The sequence below is a fragment of the Triticum dicoccoides genome, chromosome 2A (genome assembly GCF_002162155.2).
Source record: "Triticum dicoccoides isolate Atlit2015 ecotype Zavitan chromosome 2A, WEW_v2.0, whole genome shotgun sequence".
NCBI lineage: Eukaryota > Viridiplantae > Streptophyta > Magnoliopsida > Poales > Poaceae > Triticum > Triticum dicoccoides.
In genome coordinates, this window is record NC_041382.1 from 543262070 (window position 1) to 543286040 (window position 23971).

The window sequence follows — 23971 nt, forward strand, 5'->3', positions numbered from 1 at the left end:
AACGAGCGCCGGCAAAGATTTAGACTAGGTTTACATTGCATGTAATTGTATGGATTTGATAATTCAGTAATGAAGTACCCCGGTTGTGGAAGAGGAGATTTAAGGGTTGACCGGCCACTGTTCGCGGACGTGCCGCGAATGTTTAGTCATGTCTCAGTCGATGCTATATTACGTGCCGCGAATGTTTAGTCATGTCTCGGTCGATGCTATATTAGTGAAACCTTGCATTGAGATCTGTGTCAATTTTTTTTCAGTTATCCTTTTTTTCTTACATGTTATGTCACTTGACAAAGACATAGACACACCCTTCAGACATAGGAAATCCAAGAGTCCCCATGTTCCAAGCGGGACTAGGTCATTTCCTTGAACTACCACAGTATCGTATGCTGCAAACTAAGCATAAGCATGAAGCATTAGAGAGGTAGGAATGTTTTCCAGAGCAATCAATCAAAAATCAACCGCCTCAAATTGTCCAATGTAATCAATTGTTTTCCATCTCAAACTGAATCTGTTACGTACAAACTAGCTGGCCAGGTAGTGCAGCTACTAGAAAAACATCAGCATGGGTTGAATCTGAAGAATATTTTGGCATATTCTTCTACAGATGAATATATCGCCATTGAAAACGAGTGGCTTCCCCGCAAAGAAGAGAAGAAAACGAGTGGCTCATCGCAAGCAGTCCGAATCTATCTACCAACCTGAAGAACGGACCCAACCTTTCTGATCTGTCAGCCTAAAGAAGCCTGAATATTCCCCCGGCAGTCGGGGAATCTCGGGAGGCAGCACGCTATCTCTTCAGGTTAGCTCCTGGTTCTTGAAACTGGGGACCTTGGTATTGTCTCTGTCGCGCTTGAACACAAGGTACAAAGGGCTGTAGAACAGGACACAGACACCAAAAGGAACGATCATCATGGTGAGCAGTCCCCTTGACAACGCATACGCTCCTTCCGCCGACCCGTTGGCGATGTTCACAGTCTTGGCGTCGTAGCCGTATATCCTCTCGGTGACCAAGCCAACAGCAGGGGCGGCCAGTGAAGCGAACGAGCCCTCGAATGCGCGGTCGAAGGCGTAGATCATGGTGCGGTGCTTGGGAGGGACTACCTCGGCGAACATGGGGTTGTTCGCCGAGGTGGCGCACCAGCTGATGGTGATGCCCATGAAGAAGAGCGTGACGGCGTAGGCGAGCCAGTAGTCGGTGGATTGTGGGATGACCGTGAGGAGGATCCACGAGAACGGGATGCCCATGAAGGCGCTGAACTGGGCGCACATGATGCGCGCGGAATCGGGGTAGCGCCGCGACAGCCGGTCCGCTAGCACGCCGCCGAGGAAAGCTCCACTGGCGCACCCGATGGCGAATAGGCTGTTCAGTGCTGCGGAGCTCCTGTTGTCAAAACCTAGGAGGGGTTAACACCGTCAATATTCAGGTTTCTTGTGGAGAGCTGCTACTAGAAGTTTAATTTGGTAGGGGTTTATCGGATTTTTTCGCCCTACCGATGAGTTCGAACCACATGGTGAAGAAAACTATGGCCGTCCAGGGCAATGAGCCAATTATCCCTTGCAGCACAATGATCTGAAATGTCTTCACTTTCATGACACTTCTCGTTGCTACCCAAGAATCCATCCAGATAGAGGGCGGAGGAAGAACATCTTTGTTGGACAAATGTAACCTGGGAAAATAGGATATCAATGTTTATGTTCATTCATCACCGTCCCACCTCTCTTTGCTAGTTTTGGCTCAAATTACTAGTACACATTTCAGTTAGAGCATGAAGAAATCTATACTGTCTTTCAAGTTAACAAGCTTCACTGACCATGGCGTTTTTTTGGTTTTTTATCTGCAGAATCAAACTGAAAGGGACATAGTAATGAAACAAGAGATATGCATCTTTAGAATCAGCCCCGTCAAAATTAACCACAGCACAAAAAAAGCATACGTTTTTTTTGTCACTTGAATAAATAAATAATGTTGATTGTTCTTTAAACTCGTTTTAACAAGATTCATATACTCCCTCCAATCCATATTAATTGTCGCAGCTTTAGTACAAAGTTGTACTAACTTTGTACTAAAAGGTTAAATGAGGGAGTAGTAGTTCTGATTAACGAAGCCTCACAAGATAAGATAAGATAAACAAGCACAAAAATGAAAATGCACAAAGAAGAGGAATACCTCTCATAGTCGTCGTCATCTAGAAGATGATTGCCAGGGATTCTTCTCGGATCAGTGGAATACAGGTACACAAGAATGCCAATTATCAAGCTAAGAAGTGCAACCATAATAAACGCAAGACGCCACCCAGGCAACCCCCAGTAGTCCTTCCCAGCCATGAGTGTGGCCACAACACTACCACCTATGCCTCCTACTGCACCGATGAGACTTAACAGACCAAACCCAGCACCACGCGTGCCGTCTTTGTAGCTATCTGCTATGAACGATTGAAGCGCCGGTATTACAATGGCAAGTCCAAGGCCGTTCACAGCTCTCCAGAATGCAAGCTGCCCAAAATGCTGGCTGACACCAACAGCCCCTGTTGATAAGGCCCAGAAGACAGTTCCTATTGCAAGCACCGCTGGCCGATCATAGTGAAGAGCAAGGATGCCTGCCAAGGGGGATGCTATCGACTTCAGAAAGTTCATTAGGAAATTAAGGTATCCCAGATCGGTGGGACCAACGTTGAAGGCTACACTGACTTCCTTGTAAACTGCTGGGAGAAGATTCTCATCAGCACGCTCCATGATAGAAGCCAGATTGATGAGGATGAGAGATACGGAGAAACCAAATATCTTCTTCGCTCTGCAAGGAAAAATGTGTAAATCGGTTATGCTATAGAATGCAGCTATGCATGGTGTGTTCCCCTCTACACGGTCCAGTAAATTTCACGAAATATTATTGCATTCGTTAAATACAACTCATACCTTGCATAGCGTGAGTTAACTTATTAGCACATTAAAAAAATACATCTGATTTATAAATCTTAACAAAGTCATGTTACTGTGACCATTTGTACATCTTGCAGCGATGCACGGTAAGTTCCCCTCTACACGGTCCACTAAATTTCATGAAATATGCATTCAGTAAATACAACGCACGCCAGTAAGCAATAAAGTATAGACTATTACACTCAGTTGCCGAAGACAATTGTAATTAAAAATCCTTTTTGTCACCATCTTCCATTCAACTAATACAGTATTGCACTTCCTCACTGTGTAGTGCCTTATTACAACTCAAATTTTTTGGGATCATGGAATGTGAGGAATAAAAGAAGTCTTCTGAGATAATTGTGCAACTCAAATTTCTTTCTGTATATAACATTTGTGCGCCTCAATTTTCTCAGACTTCATTTAAATCAACTATACTGCATACCAAACCTCGCCATTTTCCATTTGAACCAAAGATAGAGGACGAGAAGCTTCTATTCCTTCACATAAAGGTAAAACGTAGGCATAACATTATAATTTGAGATCTCCGACACAAATGGAGCACTTGTCATGAAATTTGGTGATTTGATCTTGCTCTAGATGAGTTTGAAAATAAATTAGTAGAGAAAACTAGTCCAAATAAATAGTATGTTGGCCGGGGGTACATCCTCCTTTTCAAAAAAATAAAAAAAATGAAAAATAAATAGTATGTTGCTCAATGTTCTGACTCATTTTAGACACGGCTCAACAAATCTGTTCTAACTCTTTCACAAAAATAGCAGAAGTAATAGTAAGTGATGGCGATTAATTGGGTCATGCTAGGTGGGTGTCCAGTCCGTTAATTGGGTAATAGTAGCGTGAGTTAACTAATTAGCACAGTAAAAAATTACACCCTATTATAAATTTTAACAAAGTCATGTTAGTCTGGCCATTTGTTATTACATTTACTGTTGCATCAACAATGCTATGACAGCAACTCACACTTTATTTTCAACAAGGAGGACAAGCCTCCCGGCCAGCAACCCACATAATAACACTACTAGGCGCCTTGCCAGATCAAATCGTTGATTTCCTAGCAGATGACAGATATCATGGCTCGTTATCTGATGGCGGCAAAGAAACATTTCATTCGCTTCGGATCTTCCACAATTAGGGACGGCTTAGAGGTCCACTTATGAGAGGACAGGTAGCTAGGGAAGGAAAGTGCATTAACATAAATACACAGTAAGTAGAGGGAGTACAAAGGTATGTAAATTATAAAAATGAGTCAAATGGATTGACCCACACTAGCAATTCCACGTAATCGGTGTCCCCCTCACAAAAGGGGGTCGCAGTGACCAGGCATGGGCGACTGTTCACCAAAAACACAGGTCTCCGCAAAGTCGTAATACCATGTCTGGGGGCTGATGCCTGCCTAGTGCCGAAAGGTCAAGGAAGTTGGTGAACTGATAGCGGCGAAGCCGGCGACCGAAGCTCCGATAAACAACGGCGGCATGAATTTCGCTAGAGGCTAACTCGGAGTGGGATGGGAGGGGAATCCCGATGCCTCTGCTCCAGTTAGTGGTTTAGGTCAGGGTTTTTTAGTCCTCGCAGGTGCGGCGCTTGGGCGGATGGCAACGCTTCTTCTTCGAGTTTGTCTTCCGGGCTCTAATCCTCCTCGAGTTCATCCGTCTGGACGTAGTCAACGGAGCTCCAGCCTAGATTCCTGCCGTCTCCTTGGGGCAGTGAGGTTAGGGTTTCTAGTCATGTGGCAAGATTTGGTGTCAGGTGCTTCAGATCTATGCAACGGTTCAATGGCGACGACTGCGGATCCAGGGCGCTGGTCCTTAGGGGCACGTGCAAGAAGACTTTTCTGTTGTCATCGACAAGGTCAGGCCAGCTCCGGTATGGGAGCGTTGGCAGCTTGTTTTGGCGGTAGTAGTGGTTGTTCGGTGGTCTCAGAATCTCGATGTAATTTTTATTATGCTTGAGATGCTTTGTACTTCCGGTGAACTTTTACAATAGATCTGATCCTTTTCGCAAAAAAAAAAGACGGGGTTAATGGGAAGTTGGGAACAGTCTCTCATGTCAGCTAAATTTTACCCCTGACACTAACCAATCGAGCAACCTGAAATGATCATGATGGCTACAGAACAGACCTACATACAAGAAAAGATCGAACAAAGATAACAACTTTCTTGAGGAATGCAACGTCTTCGTATGGCTAGAGCCACAAGATTCTTGCTATTGACAAATCCTTGATAAGGGGAAAATGGAGCAATCGAAATCAGAAGACACTGTTCCCATCTTGTCCATTGATGAGAAGAATGTGGGTATCTATCCACTCAACATCCACCACATGCCAGCGTGATGGCCTGAACTCACAGGCAAGTTGACATGCTGGGCATATCATCAACTCAAAAGGCAAACTAAAGTGCTGGACACATCATTAACACATTTTTTTTTCTTATCCGAAACTGCGCCACGGGTAGAAGCGAAAAGTCAGTGCCCTGCGCCAAATGTCGACGCCAGGTGCACGAGTCCTCCATGTGGATGCTGCCAGGCTCCATGACGCAGAGGCTCCGACCTCCGAGATCCCCTTGTGATGTGCTTCAAAAGAACAAGGGAGGCTGACTTGTGCAAATCTGCTCTTGTTCGATCGTCTCTCCCAATTAGAGTGATGATTCTGCAGTTACTTTTTGGCCTAAGACCGCCATTGCAATACACACATTACCAATCCATGAATCTGAAATCGAAGCAACACGCGCACCTTTTAGTTGACTTTGGCATTCTTCTTCTTTTTCTGCGCTTTTTTTTTGTTCTAAAAGGTACAGTAGTATTTCCCTAGAATTTTGTCTTTGCTAAATAAAGTATCAAAAAGGACTCCGGATTCCTCGTTCTAAGTATTAGCTCACATTTTCAAGCATTGCTTTAAAAAAAATGAAAAGCAAGGTAGCAAATAAAAAAAAATCTAAGCCTGGTCCAGGCATCACCAGGATGCCATGGCCGCAGCTCCAGTGAGAACTTCCAGCGACACATATAAATTTGCCGGGAACATTCATCGCAAGACCCGACCAAGAAAACCTCGGAAGAAGAAGAGCTGAGGAAATGGATAGGTCACCTCATGCTGGTGGATGGGGTGAGCGGGGAGCTGGGGGAAGAGCGAGCTCTGTGCCTCATCATGGCTGTCGATTCGGCCGCCCCCGCTGGATCTCTACCGCCACGAGCAGCGCGGCCACAGAGCCCCTTCTCTTGCGGCGTCCTTTCTTTCCCACTGCTCCCTGCTTCTTCCCGGTGGCTGGTGCTGGTGTTGGTTACTTGGAGTCTTGAACTGAATCGAGCAGCGCAGAAGCGGGATGGGGTGAGGGCGAATGACGCAACGCTGCACGCACACGGGAGGGAGAGAGCAAGCCGCAAGGTGCTAAATTAATTGAAGTCTCGTTTGGGTGACGTTACGAGGACCGGGCATCGACCCGTTGGCTGGACAGCTGTGGTCTCATTTTCTTTTCATTCGGGTGACGTTATTGTGGAATCATTTTGTTATTGTTTCTTCTTCTTCCTCCGTCATTTTTTGTAAAAAAAATTCATTTTTTTACTTATGTGACACATTACTTGTATGGGATGAGGACAATCGTTCTAACCATCCACGCAAGAAAGCCAGATTAAGAGGAGGGTGGTTGTCTTTGGTGGATCCACTCAGATCTGATCTTTGTTCGTTTTCATTGTATTTTCACGTTGGAACCTTTCAATCTAGTAAATTCTTTTTTCATCAGCAGTGGTTGCTATTTTAGTGCGTTGGTCCTATAAGGTCTTAGCACGATGACTTTCCGACTGTCTACTATAATAAGTTGTGCCCGGCTTCAGCAAGGAAGGGGCGATGACAGCGGTGCGCTTTTGCTCACTTCAATGCTTGTAGTCGTCGCTAGATGGTCTATAAATTTAGATGTAAGTTTTATTATTTATTGTGTTTGCTGTATTGCCATGATTAAAAATGAAATATTGAAAGTTTCCGTGAAAAAAGGGTGCTCGAGGCGGCCCACTATAGCCCTAGAGCCCTCCCGAACACCACCCAGATTAACCGAGAAGGCTCATTTTAAATTTGTAACACATCAGATTATCATCCATCAATAACAAATAAAGGAGGAGGAGGCTATTACACCTCCGGTGGCCTAAACCTGGGTAACTGCGAACATCTTGGGCTTCGATGGTGCTTAGATTTTTGGAGTGTTTAGCCCCTGGCCGAATCACAAAAAGGGGTCGACTTGATCTCTAATACCGAGGGTTTCACCATTGATGTGCCCGTTCGGCCACGCCCCTCTGAGAGCATCTCCAACCGTTTGGCCCCTCAGGACGCATAAAAAGTGCCCCCTGAGGGTGAGCCGGCGATGCAATCGGCGCTGGGACGGTTTCGCGCCCAGTCGTCGCCCCTAGCTCGCCCCTAGGCGTCGAAATTGGTTTACTTTTCAGCCCCATTTCGGCGAATAAAGGGTCCATATGGGCGACAATAGGCCCATATTCGGCGTGGTTCGCCCTTGTTCGGCGTTCAATTATGCACATAAAATTTTTTATCACATATTTCATCACAAAAATATCAAATACTTCAACAAAATAGTACAACAACAAATAGTTCAATACAAATTATATAGTTCAACAAATAAAAACTCATATTTCATCACATGTCGCGCCCGGCGTCGCCCTTCAGCCTCCATAGATGCTCTATCAGATCTTGCTGCAGTTGATATGCACCTGTGGGTCTCAGATCTCCTGACGCATGCTGAGATAGGCAGTCCAGGTTGCCGGTAGCTGATGATCAACTTCGGCTAGAGGACCCTGCCTGTAGTATGGTTCAGTGTCAAAAACTGGATCTTCTTGCTTGCTCTCGATGATCATGTTGTGCAAGATGACACAGCAAGTCATAATCTCCCACATTTGATCTTTTGACCAGGTCTGAGCGGGGTACCGGACAACAGCAAATCGAGATTGGAGCACACCAAATGCCCGCTCAACATCCTTCCTGCAAGCCTCCTGAACCTTCGCAAACCAGGCGTTCTTGCCTCCTGGCACAGGGTTTGAGATCGTCTTCACAAATGTCGACCATCTCGGATAGATGCCATCAGCTAGATAGTACCCCTTGTTGTAGTGCCGCCCATTGATCTCGAAGTTCACCGGAGGAGAATGACCTTCAACAAGCTTGGCAAAGACAGGAGAGCACTGCAGCACGTTCATGTCATTGTGAGTTCCTGGCATACCAAAGAAGGAGTGCCAAATCCAGAGGTCCTGTGTGGCCACCGCCCCAAGCACCACACTGCAACCGCCTTTGGCGCCTTTGTACATCCCCTGCCAAGCAAATAGGCAATTCTTCCATTTCCAATGCATGCAGTCGATGCTTCCAAGCATCCTAGGAAATCCTCTTGCTGCATTCTGTGCTAGGATCCGAGCAGTGTCTTCCGCATTGGGTGTTCTCAAGTATTGCGGTCCAAACACTGCCACCACTGCCCGACAGAAATTGTAGAAACACTCCATGCTGGTGGACTCGACCATGCGCCCATAGTCGTCGAGTGAATCACCGGGAGCTCCGTATGCAAGCATCCTCATCGCCGTCGTGCACTTCTGGATGAAGGTGAATCCAAGAGCGCCGGTGCAATCCATCTTGCACTTGAAGTAGTTGTCGAACTCCCGGATGGAATTCACAATCCTGAGGAAGAGCTTTCGGCTCATTCGATAATGGCGCCGAAATGTTTTCTCGCCGTGAAGTGGAGCATCGGCGAAGTAGTCGGAGTAGAGCATGCAGTAGCCTTCGAGACGATGCCGGTTCTTTGCTTTCACCCTCCCAGGCGCCGAGCCACCTCGCCGCGGCTTTTCATTGCTCGCCAGCAGCTGGGCGAGGGCGGCGAGCACCATGAGATGCTCTTCTTCCTGGACGTCGGCCTCGGCTTCCTCCTCCAGCAGCGCGGCGAGCGCTTCCTCGTCATCCGAGTCCATCGCTGAGGCAGGAAAATCGCCGAACACCTTGCGCTCGGTGGGCGTGTACCCGCCGCTAAACCGCGCCTCTGCGGCCGGAAACGCCCAGCTGCTGTTGGAGGGGCTGCCGCGGCGAAGCACTGCTATTTTTCCGGTGGGGAATGGCTATCTAGCGGTGTAGGGCGGCGGGCGGCGCCGGGATATAGCTACTGGTGGCCGAGGGCGCGGGGGGTGGGAGGCGAGTCGGGGAAGAAAACCTTGACTTTTCCCCGGATGGTGTGGGCCAGCCACGCTTTTCCATTGCGCCGGAGCCCCCAACTGCTCCCTAGTGCGCAGGGTTCGGCCTGTGACCGCCGGGCGGAAAAAAGGGCCGAACCAGCGATTTTCGGTGTCCTGGGGGCACGACTGGGCCGTTTTTTGGGCGCCGGCGCCGAAAAAGTGGCCTGGGGAGGCCTGTTGGGGGCGCGGCTGGAGATGCTCTGACCGGCATGAATGCGGCGAGGGTTCTGAAGCCAGCGGATGTGGAGGGTTTGGTGTGTGTTCGCATTGTTGGAGTCCTATGTGGCGGATAGGGATGGCAATGGGTCGGGTTTGGGGCGGGTGGAGCTGGTCCAAATCCAACACATGACCCATCTTTCTATCCTCTGCCCATCCACCAAATTATCCATGGACAAAACTTGTGCCCATGTCCAAACCCACTGGATACCCACATACCCATGAAGCTCCATGGGCATAGAAAAGTCAGCATGAAGCCTTCCCAAAGAGCAAATTAACTCATCATCATTCACTCACAAATGACAACATAAGTTACATGCATAAGTAGACAACAAGTAATACGATGAGTCCTTAAGTGTGACATACCAGAGGTTGATTCTTCAGCATATATCTCATGGAACAAGTTGCATATTTCCTACCATTTCCCATTGATTCGCTCTTTCTACTATCACTGGCATATGGCCCCACATGTCATACGGGTATCCATTGGATATCCATGGAGCACAAACTATAACCATGCCCAACTCGTCCGTTCGTGGGTATCCATACCCATGGACCCATGGGCGAAAATGTGCTCCATACCCTTGACCAACCGGGTCGGGTATCCATGGGTATCCAGATCCGTGGATAAAATTGCCATCCCTAGTGGCGGATATCCATGCTCCCACAAACCTCCCTCATTTTGGTGGCGGTTTGAGGTATTTTGGATGTCTGGACCGACCGGAACAATTTTCATGACCACTATTGGACGGCTAAAACTATTTGGATTGTTCGGTCTGACGTTTGAGTTCGATTTGATGATTCGCATTGGAGTTGGCATATTTATTGAGCCAAGTTGGGTGTGGTCGGGCGCCATCTTCACAGACTAGGCAATCTAGTTACCATTTCGGATCAATTTTTTACAACTACTCATAATTACGTGTTGCAAAAAGGTAACCAACATAGTTCACCTGCCTTTCGAACACGCACCCACGAAACTAACGAGTCGTCTTTGTGCCAAGGCCGGACAACACCGACCTGCACAGACCGAGCGACTCTTATTGCTATCCTGATCCTAGTCTGTACGTTCCTCGGCTTACAAATGATGGCTTTATGATATACTACATTCCTATTTCTAAGATGTCTTGGTGGTTCAATATGGTTCGTTGTATTCTTTGTTTAGCATGCCATCACCACTATAAAGAAACACTTTAGTGATGATACATGTTGGTCACAGTAGGTCATGTTTTCTGTCATGTATATACATCCGTGATGATTTTATGACAGAACTAAAATAGTCATACCTGTGCTGTCGTAGAAGTGTTCCATGAAAATACTTAAATTATCATCACAGAAGTGTCCACTTTCATTGTGATAAAATGACGCGTCATGAAAGTGTTTTCGTTAAGGGTAACCGACACATGGCACCCACCATAACAGGTCGCCATTGAGCTATCGGGTCCGGTTTTGAATTTGATAACCCGTTAACAACAGGACCAATGATGATTTTCCACGTGTCAGCTCGATGTTGCGACAGATGCCATCCGCCCAATGGACGGGAGGCACCAATGAAACGTCGACACATGGAACGGCCCAACAGTGGCCCATTTAGATTAAAAAGGCCGACCTAGTCAAAATAAGTGGGCCGACCCATTTACGGCCTACTTGCTACTAGCCCATTTACAACCACGGTCCATACAAGTTCTGCCATTACGTCCCATCAAAGGCTCATTAATGATTTGACACCATTGCGACCCATCGTCAGTTCCATCCCGTTAACAACCCACTGTCTTTGGGCTCATTTGTGGCCTGATCTTCTTTTGGCCTGTTGGCGGCCCATTCTACGGATGGGCCAATTTCCAGGCGATACGTCTTTCGGCCTTTTAGCGGCCCATTCTGTAGTTGGGCCAATTTCCAAGTGGTATGTCTTTCGACCTTTTTATGGTCCATTCTGTAGTTGGGCCAATTTCCAGCCCGGTGTGTCTTTTGGCCTATTAACAGCCGCACCACAGTTGGGCCCTATACGATTCGACCTAATGTTGGGTCCATTAGCAGCCCATGTTCTCCATGGCACAATTCTAGCCCAACCCGACTTTTGGCCTATTAAAGGCCCGTGTTGTACATCGGCCTACTTATGGCCCAATAGGATTATGACTTGTTAATGACCTGACATGGAAATGGGCCAAGCATTAACTGAGGTCCATTTCGGCCCGCTAGTGGCGCGTCGGTTCGTTTCCATTATTGTGGCCCATCCGAGCTTTCAGCCTCGTAACGGCTTGATAAGAACCCTTGTTAGTATGGGCCCACATTAGAGCCAGAATCCATTTATGTCGAAGACCATGGGGAAGAAATCCTCGTGGTTACAGAAGACAGGCCGAGCCGAGGTGAATTCTCAGCCCAAATGACTCCAAAGCTGCCACAACAGCCGGAGGTCTCCACCCCTGCTACCATGGTGGGTGGAGCAAAGGTGGCTCTGCCTACCCCTCCTGCCCCAGGGCTGGTCCAAAAGGGGTGGCTGAGGAGATGGAGGTCTCCGCAGCGAGCTCCTCCATCATGAAAGAGGGCCATGCCAGGGGAGCTTTCGGTCCGTAGAGGCCGGAATGCACGAGATCTTCAAGGGTCTCCTCATAGGCTTCGACGTATGTCTCATATAACCTGACTTTCCTCTATCGTATGTTAGCTTAGTTTGATATTGATAACCCACAAGTATAAGGGATCAATCATAGTCCTTTCGATAAGTAAGAGTGTCGAACCCAACGAGGAGCAGAAGGAAATGACAAGCGGTTTTTAGCAAGGTATTTTCTGTAGGCACTGAAATTGTCGGTAACCGATAGTTTGGTAGCAAAATAATTTATAACGAGCAAATAATAGTAACAATAAAAAAGGTGCAGCAAGATAGCCCAATCCTTCTTGTAGCAAAGGACAGGCCGAAACAATCTCTTATAATAAGCAAAGCGTTCTTGAGGACACACGGGAATTTCATCTAGTCACTTTTATCATGTTTGTTTGATTCACGTTCGTTAGTTTGATAATTTGATATGTGGGCGGACCCGTGCTTGGGTGTTGTTCTTACTTGAACAATCCTCCCACTTATGATTACCCCCTCTCGCAAGCATCGACAACTATGAAAGAAGAATTAAGATAAATCTAACCATAGCATGAAACATATGGATCCAAATCATCCCCTTACGGAATAGCACATAAACTAGGGTTTAAGCTTCTGTCACTCTAGCAACCCATCATCTAATTACTACTCCATAATGCATTCCCTTAGGCCCAAAGATGGTGAAGTGCCATGTAGTCGACGTTCACATAACACCACTAAGGGAAACAACAACATACATATCAACAAAATATCAAACGAATACCCAATTCACATGATTACTTATGACAAGACTTCTCCCGTGTCCTCAAGAACAAAAATAACTACTCACAAATCATATCCATGTTCAATATCATAGGGGTATTGAATATCATAATGTGTCTAAACATATAATCTTCCACCAAATAAACCAACTAGTATCAACTAGGAGATGTAATCAACACTACTAGCAACCCACAGGTACCAATATGAGGTTTTGATACAAAGATTGAATACAAGAGATGAACTAGGGTTAGAGATGAGATGGTGCCGGTGAAGATGTTGATGAAGATTGGTCCTCTCACGATGAGAGCATTGTTGGTGATGACGATGCTTTTGGTTTCCCCCCTCCCGAAGGGAAGTAGCCCCAGCGGAATCGCTCCTCCTGAGAGCAAAAGTGCTCCTGCCCAAGTTCCGCCTCGAGATGGCGGCATTCCCTGCCGAAAGTCCTCTCTCTATTTTTTCTAGGGAAAATGGGCTTATATACCATAAGATGGGCATCGGAGGCTGGCCAGGGGCCTCAGAAGCCATCAGGTGCGCCCTGCGGGGTGGGCATGCCTTGGTGCCTAATGGGCACCTGGGTGGCCCTCTCTGGTACTTCTTTTCTCCAATATTTTTTATTTATTCCAAATTAAATCTCCGTGAAATTTCAGCTTATTTGGAGATGTGCAGAATAGGTATCTCTGACATAGCTTTTTGAGGTCCAGAATTCCAGCTGTCGGTGTAACACCCCTATGTAATGAGCTACAGTAACCCTGTTTGTTTAAGCTAAGCCGTTTTCTAAACAGTGCTTGATCTCCTTTTGATCCTAATCTCATTTCAAATTCTACTTGAATTCAAATTCAAAATTATAAGTGAAATAAATAAATTCACAAGCATGAAAACTAAAATGTTCATAATGTGATAAATAATCCATAGATAATTATGGTGGAGAAACCAACATTTTACGAAGTGTTTAAATTGCCCTAAAATAATTGAAACAGGGGCCAAAACAATAATTTAAATGCTTTTTAAATTATAAAAATTGTAAATTATTATATTTAAATGCAAAACTTTTTGTGGAAGTGACCTAATTTACAACACTAATTAAGGTGCTAGTTTTGTATTTTATAAAACTAAATTTATTTTGGAAATAAAAGAAAAATGGAAGTTAAAATAAAAAGAAAACAAAATAACAAGGAAAGGAAAAAAACCTGGGCTTTGGGCCTAAGTGCATAGTGCACCGGCCCAGCCCACCTCACCTTCTCCCCCTCCACCTCTCGAGCCGCACCGCCACAATGCGCGTGGTGCGCGCATCCATGCTAGACCGCCTCGACGGCGACACCCCAACGAGGATAAGGGCACCCTTCCAGCGCCTCGAGCTCCTCGGCCACCTGACCTCCCCCTCACTCGCTCGCCCCCACTGTCCCCTCTCACCCATCTCCTCTCCACCCGAGCCGCCTCGCCATGACCGTCGTCGACCCCGCGCTCGCCGTCACCCCCGCGCCCTGAGGAGGTGTCCATGAGCTCCTCCGTCGTCCATGTCGTCGACCCCATCGACCGGTTCGAGCACATCCCCCGTGCATCGACATCGAGGCCATCATCTTATTCCTCGGATCCTCGCCTTCATCCGCGATGTTTCTGGCGCCCCTACTGCTCCTAAACCAACATCGAGCCCTCGTGCGCCCTCTCGGTGAGCTCACCCTCCTCTCCCCTCCATTTGCATCGTCTCCCGTAGCTCGTAGACGTGTCGCCGTGCTCCGTCGTCTGCCATGGCCGACGAGCAGCGCGCTCCCATGCCCCTCGGGCTTGTCCGAGCACGCCGCCGTGCTTGTAGTGCTGCGTAGGTGCAGTCTGGGTGCTTAGCTCTTCGAATGCGCGGCCGTAGCACCGAAACCATCGAGGCCCGAACGCCACCGACGCCTGTCATCATCGTTGCGGCCGTCTGATAACCCATAAGTATAGGGGATCACAACAGTTTTCAAGGGTAGAATATTCAACCCAAATTTATAGATTCGACGCAAGGGGAGCCAAAGAATATTTGTAAGTATTAGCAGCTGAGTTGTCAATTCAACCACACCTGGAGATTAATTATCTGCATCAAAGTGATCAGTAGCATAGTAATATGATAGTTTTGATTGTAGTAGCAATAGCAATAGTAACGGTAACAGTGATAGCAGTAGTTTTGTAGCAAGTGCAACAATAACGATAGCAGTAGTAACTTAGCAAGAACAATATAAGAGAAATTCGTAGGCATTGGATCGGCGATTTGTTGGATGATATTCATCATGTGATAGTCATAACCTAGGGAGATACAACACTAGCTCCAGTTCATAAATATAATGTAGGCATGTATTCCATAAATATTCATACATGCTTATGGAAAGAACTTGCATGACATCTTTTGTCCTACCCTCCCGTGGCAGCGAGGTCCAATTGTAAACTAAGGGATATTAAGGCCTCATTTTAATAGAGAACCGGAACAAAGCATTAACACACTGTGAATACATGAACTCCTCAAACTACGGTCATCACCGAGAGTGGTCCCGACTACTGTCACTCCGGGGTTGCCGGATCATAACACGTAGTAGGTGACTATAACTTGCAAGATCGGATCTACAACATAGATATAATGGTGATAACATAAACGGTTCGGATCTGAAATCATGGCACCCGGGCCCAAAGTGACAAGCATTAAGCATGGCAAAGTCATAGCAACATTAATCTCAGAACATAGTGGATACTAGGGATCAAGCCCTAATGAAACTAACTAGATTACATGATGAATCTCATCCAACTCCTCATCGTCCAGCTATCCTACGAAGAAATTACTCACTACCAGTGGGGAGCATCATGGAATTGGCGATGGAGAAGGGTTGGTGATGACGAAGATCGAAGATCCCCCTCTCCGGAGCCCCAAACGGACTCCAGATCTGGCCTCCCGATGAAGAGCAAGAGGTGACGGTGGTTCCGTCTCATGGAACGCGATAATTCTTACTCCCTGATTTTTTCTGGAAAAATAGGATTTTATAGCGTCGGTTTCAGGGTCCGCGGGGCCACCAGGTCGAGACAACCCACCTGGGCGCGCCTGGAGGGGGGCGCCCTGGTGGGTTGTGCCCACCCAGGTGCCCCCCTCCGGTGGATCATGGCTCCAGAAATTCTCTTTATTGATACCAAAAATCCTCGCAAAGTTCCGTTCCGTTCCAAGAACTTTTATTTCTGCACAAAAACAACACCATGGTAGTTCTGCTGAAAACAACGTCAGTCCGGGGTTAGTTTCATACAAATCATGCAAATTAGAGTCCAAAACAAGAGGAAAAGCGTTAGGAAAAGTAGATACATTGGAGACGTATCAACTCCCCCAAGGTTAAACCTTTGCTTGTGCTCAAGCAATTCAGTTGATAAACTGAAAGTGAAAAAGAAAATCTTTTACAAACTCTTTTGCTCTTGTTTGCATAAATAAGCTTAAACAACACCCAGGTTTTCAGCCAACATTATAACTAACCATGCTGACAATAACTCTTAAAAAAATTATCAACTCATATCAATGACATAATCAGCTAGCGAGCAATAATAAGATATCTCAAACAGCAACACGTTGTCAAAACAACCATGATATGATACGACAATAGTGGTATCTCGCTAGCCCTTTCTGAGACCGCAAAACATAAATGCAGAGCACCTCCAAAGTTCAAGCAGCGACTAAACACTGTAATTCATGGTAAAAAAGATCCAGTCATGATGCACCCAACATTAGCTACACACAATGCATCAGCATGACAACAATGCTCTCAGGTTCTAGCGCTTATCTTAGAAGGTGATGACACAACATAAAAGTAAATAGATAGTCCTTTCGCAGAGGGAAGCAGTGATTTGCAGAGGTGCCAGAGCTCAAGTTTTTAAAACAGAGGTAAATGATATTTTGAGAAATGCACCCTTCTTGTTTACTCCATGACCATCAGTTATCAATATCTTCCATGCTAAACATGCTAGTGGTGGTTCCCAAGAAATAAAGTAAAGGTTATGACTCTGTAGGAATTTTTGTTTGATTATTTGAAAGCCTTTTCTGTTTGCAGTTTGGGACTGGGAATCCCTATTACCGCCCTTTTCTCGTGCAATGGTGAGTGAATAAACACTCAACCTGAGAATAACCCGCTTAGCAAGGAAGATATTGACTACCTCCTGTCGCTACATGAACGATCGAGGCACACAAAAGGGATATTTATTTGAATTTTTAGAGATGGCACATGCAAATTTATGTTGGGGAACGCAGTATTTCAAAAAATTTCCTACGATCACACAAGATCTATCTAGGAGATGCATTGCAACGAGCGGGGATAGTGTATTCACGTATCCTCGTAGACCGAAAGCAGAATTGTTAAGTAATGCGGTTGATGTAGTCGAATGTCTTTGCGATCCAACCGATCAAGTACTGAACGCACGGAACCTCCGCGATCTGCACACGTTCAGCTCGGTGACGTCCCTCGAACTCTAGATCCAGCTGAGGCCGAGGGAGAGTTTCGTTAGCACGATGACGTGGTGACGGTGATGATGAAGTTACCGATGCAGGGCTTCGCCTAAACACTACGGCAATATGACCAAGGTGGAAATCTGTGGCAGGGGGCACCGCACATGGCTAAGACATCAACTTGTGTGTCTATGGGGTGCCCCGTCCCCCGTATATAAAGGAGGGGAGGAGGAGGAGGGCCGGCCTCCAGGGGCGCGCCCAAAGGTGGGATTCCTACTCCTAGTAGGAGTAGGTTTCCCCCTTTCATAGTCCATTTAGGATAAGAAGGAAGGAGAGGAGAGGGAGAAGGAAAGAGGGGGGCACTGCCCTTTCCATAGTCCAATTCGGACCAGCCCATGGGGGGCGTGCGACCACCCCTTGAGGCCCTTCTCTCCTTTCCCGTATGGCCCATTAAGGCCCACTACTTCCTCCGGCGAATTCCCGTAACTCTCCGGTACTCCGAAAAATACCCAAATCACTCGTAACCTTTCCGATGTCTGAATATAACCTTCCAATATATTGATCTTTACATATCTACCATTTTGAGACTCCTCGTCATGTCCGTGATCTCATCCGGGACTCCGAACAACCTTCGGTACATCAAATCACATAACTCATAATACAAATCGTCATCGAACATTAAGCGTGCGGACCCTACGGGTTCGAGAACTATGTAGACATGATCGAGACACATCTCCGGTCAATAACCAATAGAGGAACCTGGATGCTCATATTGGCTCCTACATATTCTACGAAGATCTTTATCGGTTAAACCGCATAATAATATACGTTGTTCCCTTTGTCATCGGTATGTTACTTGCCCAAGATTCGATCGTCGGTATCCTCATACCTAGTTCAATCTCATTACCGGCAAGTCTCTTTACTCGTTCTGTAATGCATTATCCCGCAACTAACTCATTAGTCACATTGCTTGCAAGGCTTATAGTGATGTGCATTACCGAGAGGGCCCAGAGATACCTCTCCGACAATCGGAGTGACAAATCCTAATCTCGATATATGCCAACTCAACAAACACCATTGGAGACACCTGTAGAGCATCTTTATAATCACCCAGTTATGTTGTGACGTTTGATAGCACACTAAGTGTTCCTCCGGTATTCGGGAGTTGCATAATCTCATAGTCATAGGAACATGTATAAGTCATGAAGAAAGCAATAGCAATAAACTAAACGGTCATAGTGCTAAGCTAATGGATGGGTCTAGTCCATTACATCATTCTCTAATGATGTGATCCCGTTCATCAAATGACAACACATGTCCATGGCTAGGAAACTTAACCATCTTTGATTAACGAGCTAGTCAAGTAGAGGCATACTAGGGCACTCTGTTTGTCTATGTATTCACACATGTACTAAGTTTCCGGTTAATACAATTCTAGCATGAATAATAAACATTTATCATGATATAAGGAAATAAATATTAACTTTATTATTGCCTCTAGGGCATATTTCCTTCAGTCTCCCACTTGCACTAGAGTCAATAATCTAGTTCACATCGTCATGTGATTTAACACCAATAGTTCACATCTTTATGTGATTAGTTCACATCTCCATGTGACTAATACCCAAAGGGTTTACTAGAGTCAATAATCTAGTTCACATAACTATGTGATTAACACCCAAAGAGTGATCATGTTTTGCTTGTGAGAGAAGTTTAGTCTACGGGTCTGCAACATTCAGATCCGTATGTATTTTGCAAATTTCTATGTCTACAATACTCTGCACGGAGCTACTCTAGCTAATTGCTCCCACTTTCAATATGTATCTAGATCGAGACTTAGAGTCATCTAGATCGGTGTCAAAAGCTTGCATCGACGTAACTCTTTACGATGAACTCTTTTATCTCCTCCATAACCGAGAAATATTTCCTTAGTCCTCTAAGGATAATTTTGACCGCTGTCCAATGATCTACTCCTAGATCACCATTTTACTCCCTTGCCAAAATCATGCTAAGGTATACAATAGGTCTGGTACACAACATAGCATACTTTATAGAACCTATGACTGAGGCATAGGGAATGACTTTTTCATTCTCTTTCTATTTTTTGCCGTGGTTAGGTTTTGAGTCTTTACTCAACTTCACACATTGCAACACAGTCAAGAACTCCTTATTTGACTGTTCCATTTTGAACTACTTCAAAAACTTGTCAAGGTATGTACTCATTGAAAAATTTATCAAGCGTCTTGATCTATTTCTATAGATCTTGATGCCCAATATGTAAGCAGCTTTACCGAGGTCTTTCATTGAAAAATTCTTATTCAAGTATCCTTTTATGCTATCCAGAAATTCAGTATCATTTCCGATCAACAATATGTCATCCACATATAATATCAGAAATGCTACAGAGCTCCCACTCACTTTCTTGTAAATACTGGCTCCTCCAAAAGTCTGTATAAAACTATATGCTTTGATCAACTCATCAAAGCACATATTCCAACTCCGAGATGCTTGCACCAGTCCATAGATGGATCGCTGGAGCTTTCACACTTTGTTAACATCTTTAGGATTGACAAAACCTTCTAGTTGCATCATATACAACTCCTTTTTAATAAATCCATTAAGGAATGTAATTTTTATATCCATTTGCCAGATTTCATAAAATGCAGCAACTGCTAACATGATTCGGACAGACTTTTAAGCATCGATACGAGTGAGAAAAATCTCATCGTAGTCAACACCTTGAACTTGTCAAAAACCTTTTGCGACAATTCAAGATTTGTAGATAGTAACACTACTATCAGCGCCTGTCTTCCTCTTGAAGATCCATTTCTTCTCAATGGCTCGCCGATCATCAGGCAAGTCAATCAAAGTCCATACTTTGTTCTTTATACATGGACCCCATCTCAGATTTCATGGCCTCAAGCCATTTTTCGGAATCTGGGCTCATCATCGCTTCCTCATAGTTCGTAGGTTCATCATGGTCAAGTAACATGACCTCAAGAATAGGATTACCATACCACTCTAGTGCGGAACGTACTCTAGTTGACCTACGAGGTTCGGTAGTAACTTGATCCAAAGTTTCATGATCATCATCATTAACTTCCTCACTAATTGGTGTAGGCATCACTAGAACTGATTTCTGTGATCTACTACTTTCCAATTTGGGAGAAGGTAAAATTACCTCATCAAGTTCTACTTTCCTCCCACTCACTTCTTTAGAGAGAAAATCCTTCTCTAGAAAGGATCCATTCAGAGGAGGATACCATATCATCATACCACATCACTATCATTTTAACACAATTTTGACATCCAACATAAATCATTGCCCACTCCTAACTACTTATGCGTGGCATGAGAAACTATAATCTCTAATTTTCATTGCAAATATGTTTAATCATAATGTGTTGAAGCATGGATACTAGGTTAAACATATTTACAAAAACAGAACAAGTCGAGTTAATACCCGTTTCTCTCTGCCACAGCCAGTTCATTGAATATCGTCATTATTGCCTTTCAGTTGCATGACCGAACGGTATGAAAATAATAATAGTGCAAGAGTGCCGTGGACTAAGTTGGAATCTGCAAACATTTTATTAAAAAGGAGAAGACAAGGTAATACGGGCTCTCTGTTAGATCAATAATAATGCATATGAGAACCACTCATCATTTTCATCATGGTATGACTCAATAAAAAGAAAAGAAATTCAGAGAAACACACTAAAATATTTTTGGAGTTTTTGGTTTTCTTGAACTAGAAAATAAAAGGGAAAAATCAAAAACGAGAAAAACTATTTACACGGGAAAGGTCCCAACAAGTAAAAGAAGAACAAGGAAATCTTTTTGGGTTTTCTTTTTAGTGCTACAGCTAACTAATCTAGAAATAAAAATAAAAAAGAAATAGGAAATATTTTTGAATTTTCTCAAAGTTTTTCAAACACACAAGAAGAAAGCTAGAAAATTAATTTAACATGGATAATACAATGAAAAAGGGTGGACACCGACAAATGATGTGTGCGAACATGAATGTAATGTCGGTGGAAATACGTACTCCCCCAAGATTAGGCTTTTGGCCTAGCTTGGTAATCAGTCAGTAGCCTGGATAATAGTTGGGGCGGTAGCTCATGGAGGCTCTCGGTGCGGATGCCCCAGCCTGCTGTGCGGCCACAACCGCCACGTTATGAGCTCGGGCCTCGCTCTCAAGAACAAAGTATCTCCCCTGCTGTGATAATCAAAGAGAGGAGGCGCAGGCAAATATGTGTGCACAATAGAGTCTTGATTAAACAACAATTTATAGGTGAAATTATGGGGTTCACCTCTAAGGATCTTATGGCGTTTCATAGCTAAATACTGCGTGGGTAAAATAGGGTCATAGGGCAACGGTGGAACACCCAGCTCTCGTGCTAAACATGTGGCATAAATGCAACCATAGAAATAACCACTATTAGCATTGTTGCAACCTGCGTGCAACAACCGCTCCAAGATTATAACTTCTGTCACCGGTGAGAGCAATGCGTATGAGGCTCAAGTCTGCAGCACAAAGTGTACTACAAACTTGTTTGCCTACAATACATTTTCCATTAAATAATGCGAAGTACTGAATTGCAGGAAAATGAATGCTCTTTATTCTACCTTGCGCCACTCCCCTAGTCTCACCGTAGAAAAGACTAGTCAGGAACGCTTGAAACTCATGCCTTGGTGGTTCATCTAGCGAACCCATAATGGGATTTTGCAATGTTGAGAAAATCTTGCTAGTGATATGGTAAAAGGATTTTCATACGGTTTAAATGACACCCTAGACTCACGGGGGTGAAATTTAAATCCTTTGACAAGTGATTCAGTTAGAGTGTGGTGTTGATTGCACTTATCTAAAATGTAGGGACCGAGGTCGGCATTGTGAACATATTGCTCAAATTCCTCCTTGATGCCCATACTCACCATATAATCATCGCATGGCCATAGGCATGTTTTAGTGGCGGCATCTCGTATGGAACTTTCACTTGGTTCAACATAAGACCGACGAGCGGGGTTGTCACTAGAAGATGCTCCCGAGGATCTTCTCCTCAAAGAACTCCTTCCAAAAAGGTTCATCATATTCGCGTACAATTTTCTGAAAATTTTTGGGTGACAAACATTTATCAACAAAACTTTACAAGAGTGATAGCAACTACTCATAGGGATACATAGAGGCCATATCAAGCATTCAAACTACTTAGAACTCTAAGAATTCAACATGCAAGCTCATCTATAGCAGCACCAAGAGTAGCTAATTATTTCAAATATAAACCACTAAAGCAAAAACTAATTGGACAAATGGGGGAGTAACATACCAAGCAACAATCCCCCGAAACAGTTCTAGAAATGGAGCTTCAAGCAAGGAGATCGAAATCCGCGGGTTTGAGAGCAAGAACACGAGAGAGAGAGAGAGAGCAATGGTGATTTGTTTTCTGGAGGTAGGTGATGATGTGGTATGAAGATGAAGGAAATATGCCCTAGAGGAAATAATAAAGATGTTATTTTATATTTCCTTATATCATGATAAATGTTTATTATCCATGCTAGAATTGTATTAACCAGAAACTTGATACATGTGTGGATACATAGACAAAACACAGTGCCCCTAGTAAGCCTCTACTAGACTAGCTCGTTAATCAAAGATGGTCAAGTTTCCTAACCATAGACATGTGTTGTCATTTGATAAATGGGATCACATCATTAGAGAATAATGTGATGGACAAGACCCATCCGTTATCTTAGCATAATGATCGTTTAGTTTTATTGCTATTGCTTTCTTCATGACTTATACATGTTCCTCTGACTATGATATTATGCAACTCCCGAATACCGGAGGAAGACATTGTGTGCTATCAAACGTCACAACGTAACTGTGTGATTATAAAGATGCTCTACAGGTGTCTCCAAAGATGTTTGTTGAGTTGGCATAGATCGAGATTCGGATTTGTCACTCTGTGTACCGGAGAGGTATCTCTGGGCCCTCTCGGTAATGCACATCACTATAAGCCTGGCAAGCAATGTGACTAATGAGTTAGTCACGGGATGATGCATTACGTAACAATTAAAGAGACTTTCCGGTAACGAGATTGAACTAGGTATGATGATATCGATGATCGAATCTTGGGCAAGTAACATACCGATGACAAAGGGAATGACGTATGTTGTTATGCGATTTGACCGATGAAGATCTTCATAGAATATGTAGGAGCCAATATGAGCATCCAGGTTTTGCTATTGGTTATTGACCAGAGATGTGTCTCGGTCATGTCTACATAGTTCTCGAACCCGTAGGGTTTGCACGCTTAACGCTCGATGACGATTTATATTATGAGTTATGTGATTTGATGACCGAAGTTTGTTCGGAGTCTCAGATGAGATCACGTACATGACGAGGAGTCTCAAAATGGTCGAGAGGTAAAGGTCGATATATTGGAAGGCTATATTCGGACATCGGAATGGTTCCGAGTGATTTAGGTATTTTTCGGAGTATCGGAGAGTTACGGGAATTCGCCAGGGGAAGTTAATGGGCCTTATTGGGCTTTAGTGGAGAGAGGGAAGAAGGGCCACAAGGTGGCGCGTGCCTCCCCCTGCCCAAACCGAATTGGACAAGGGGTGGGGGCATGGCCCCCCTTTCTTTCTCCCCTCCCTCTCCATCCTTTCCTTCTTTCCTACTCCGAAAAGGAAAGTGGATCCTACTAGGACTTGGGAGTCCTAGTAGGACTCCCTACACTTGGTGCGCCCCTAGGAGGGTCGGCCTCCCTCCCTCCCTCATTCATATACGTGGACAGGGGGCACCCCAAAGACACACAGGTTGATCTTTA

At 44.9% G+C, this 23971-nt stretch overlaps 1 protein-coding gene across 1 annotated transcript; it reads right to left on the bottom strand.

The window, feature by feature from the left end:
- Positions 1–443: 443 nt before the first annotated feature.
- LOC119355273 lies at positions 444–6343 on the bottom strand. The gene is made up of 4 exons (XM_037622060.1): positions 6017–6343; positions 2168–2791; positions 1492–1667; positions 444–1394 (listed from the first exon to the last, which is right to left on the bottom strand). The coding sequence occupies exons 1-4, from the start codon at positions 6076–6078 to the stop codon at positions 796–798; spliced, it is 1461 nt and encodes a 486-aa protein (XP_037477957.1). The 5' UTR covers positions 6079–6343; the 3' UTR covers positions 444–795.
- Between the last annotated feature and the right edge of the window lie 17628 nt (positions 6344–23971).

Bases quoted from the DNA above. Each gene is read 5' to 3' on its own strand.
- LOC119355273 (XM_037622060.1), bottom strand. From the start codon at position 6,078: ATGATGAGGCACAGAGCTCGCTCTTCCCCCAGCTCCCCGCTCACCCCA. The intron at 2,792-6,016 runs GTGACCTATCCA...TTTTCCTTGCAG, and splicing joins ACCCCATCCACCAGCATGAG to AGCGAAGAAGATATTTGGTT. The intron at 1,668-2,167 runs GTATTCCTCTTC...CTATTTTCCCAG, and splicing joins GATGACGACGACTATGAGAG to GTTACATTTGTCCAACAAAG.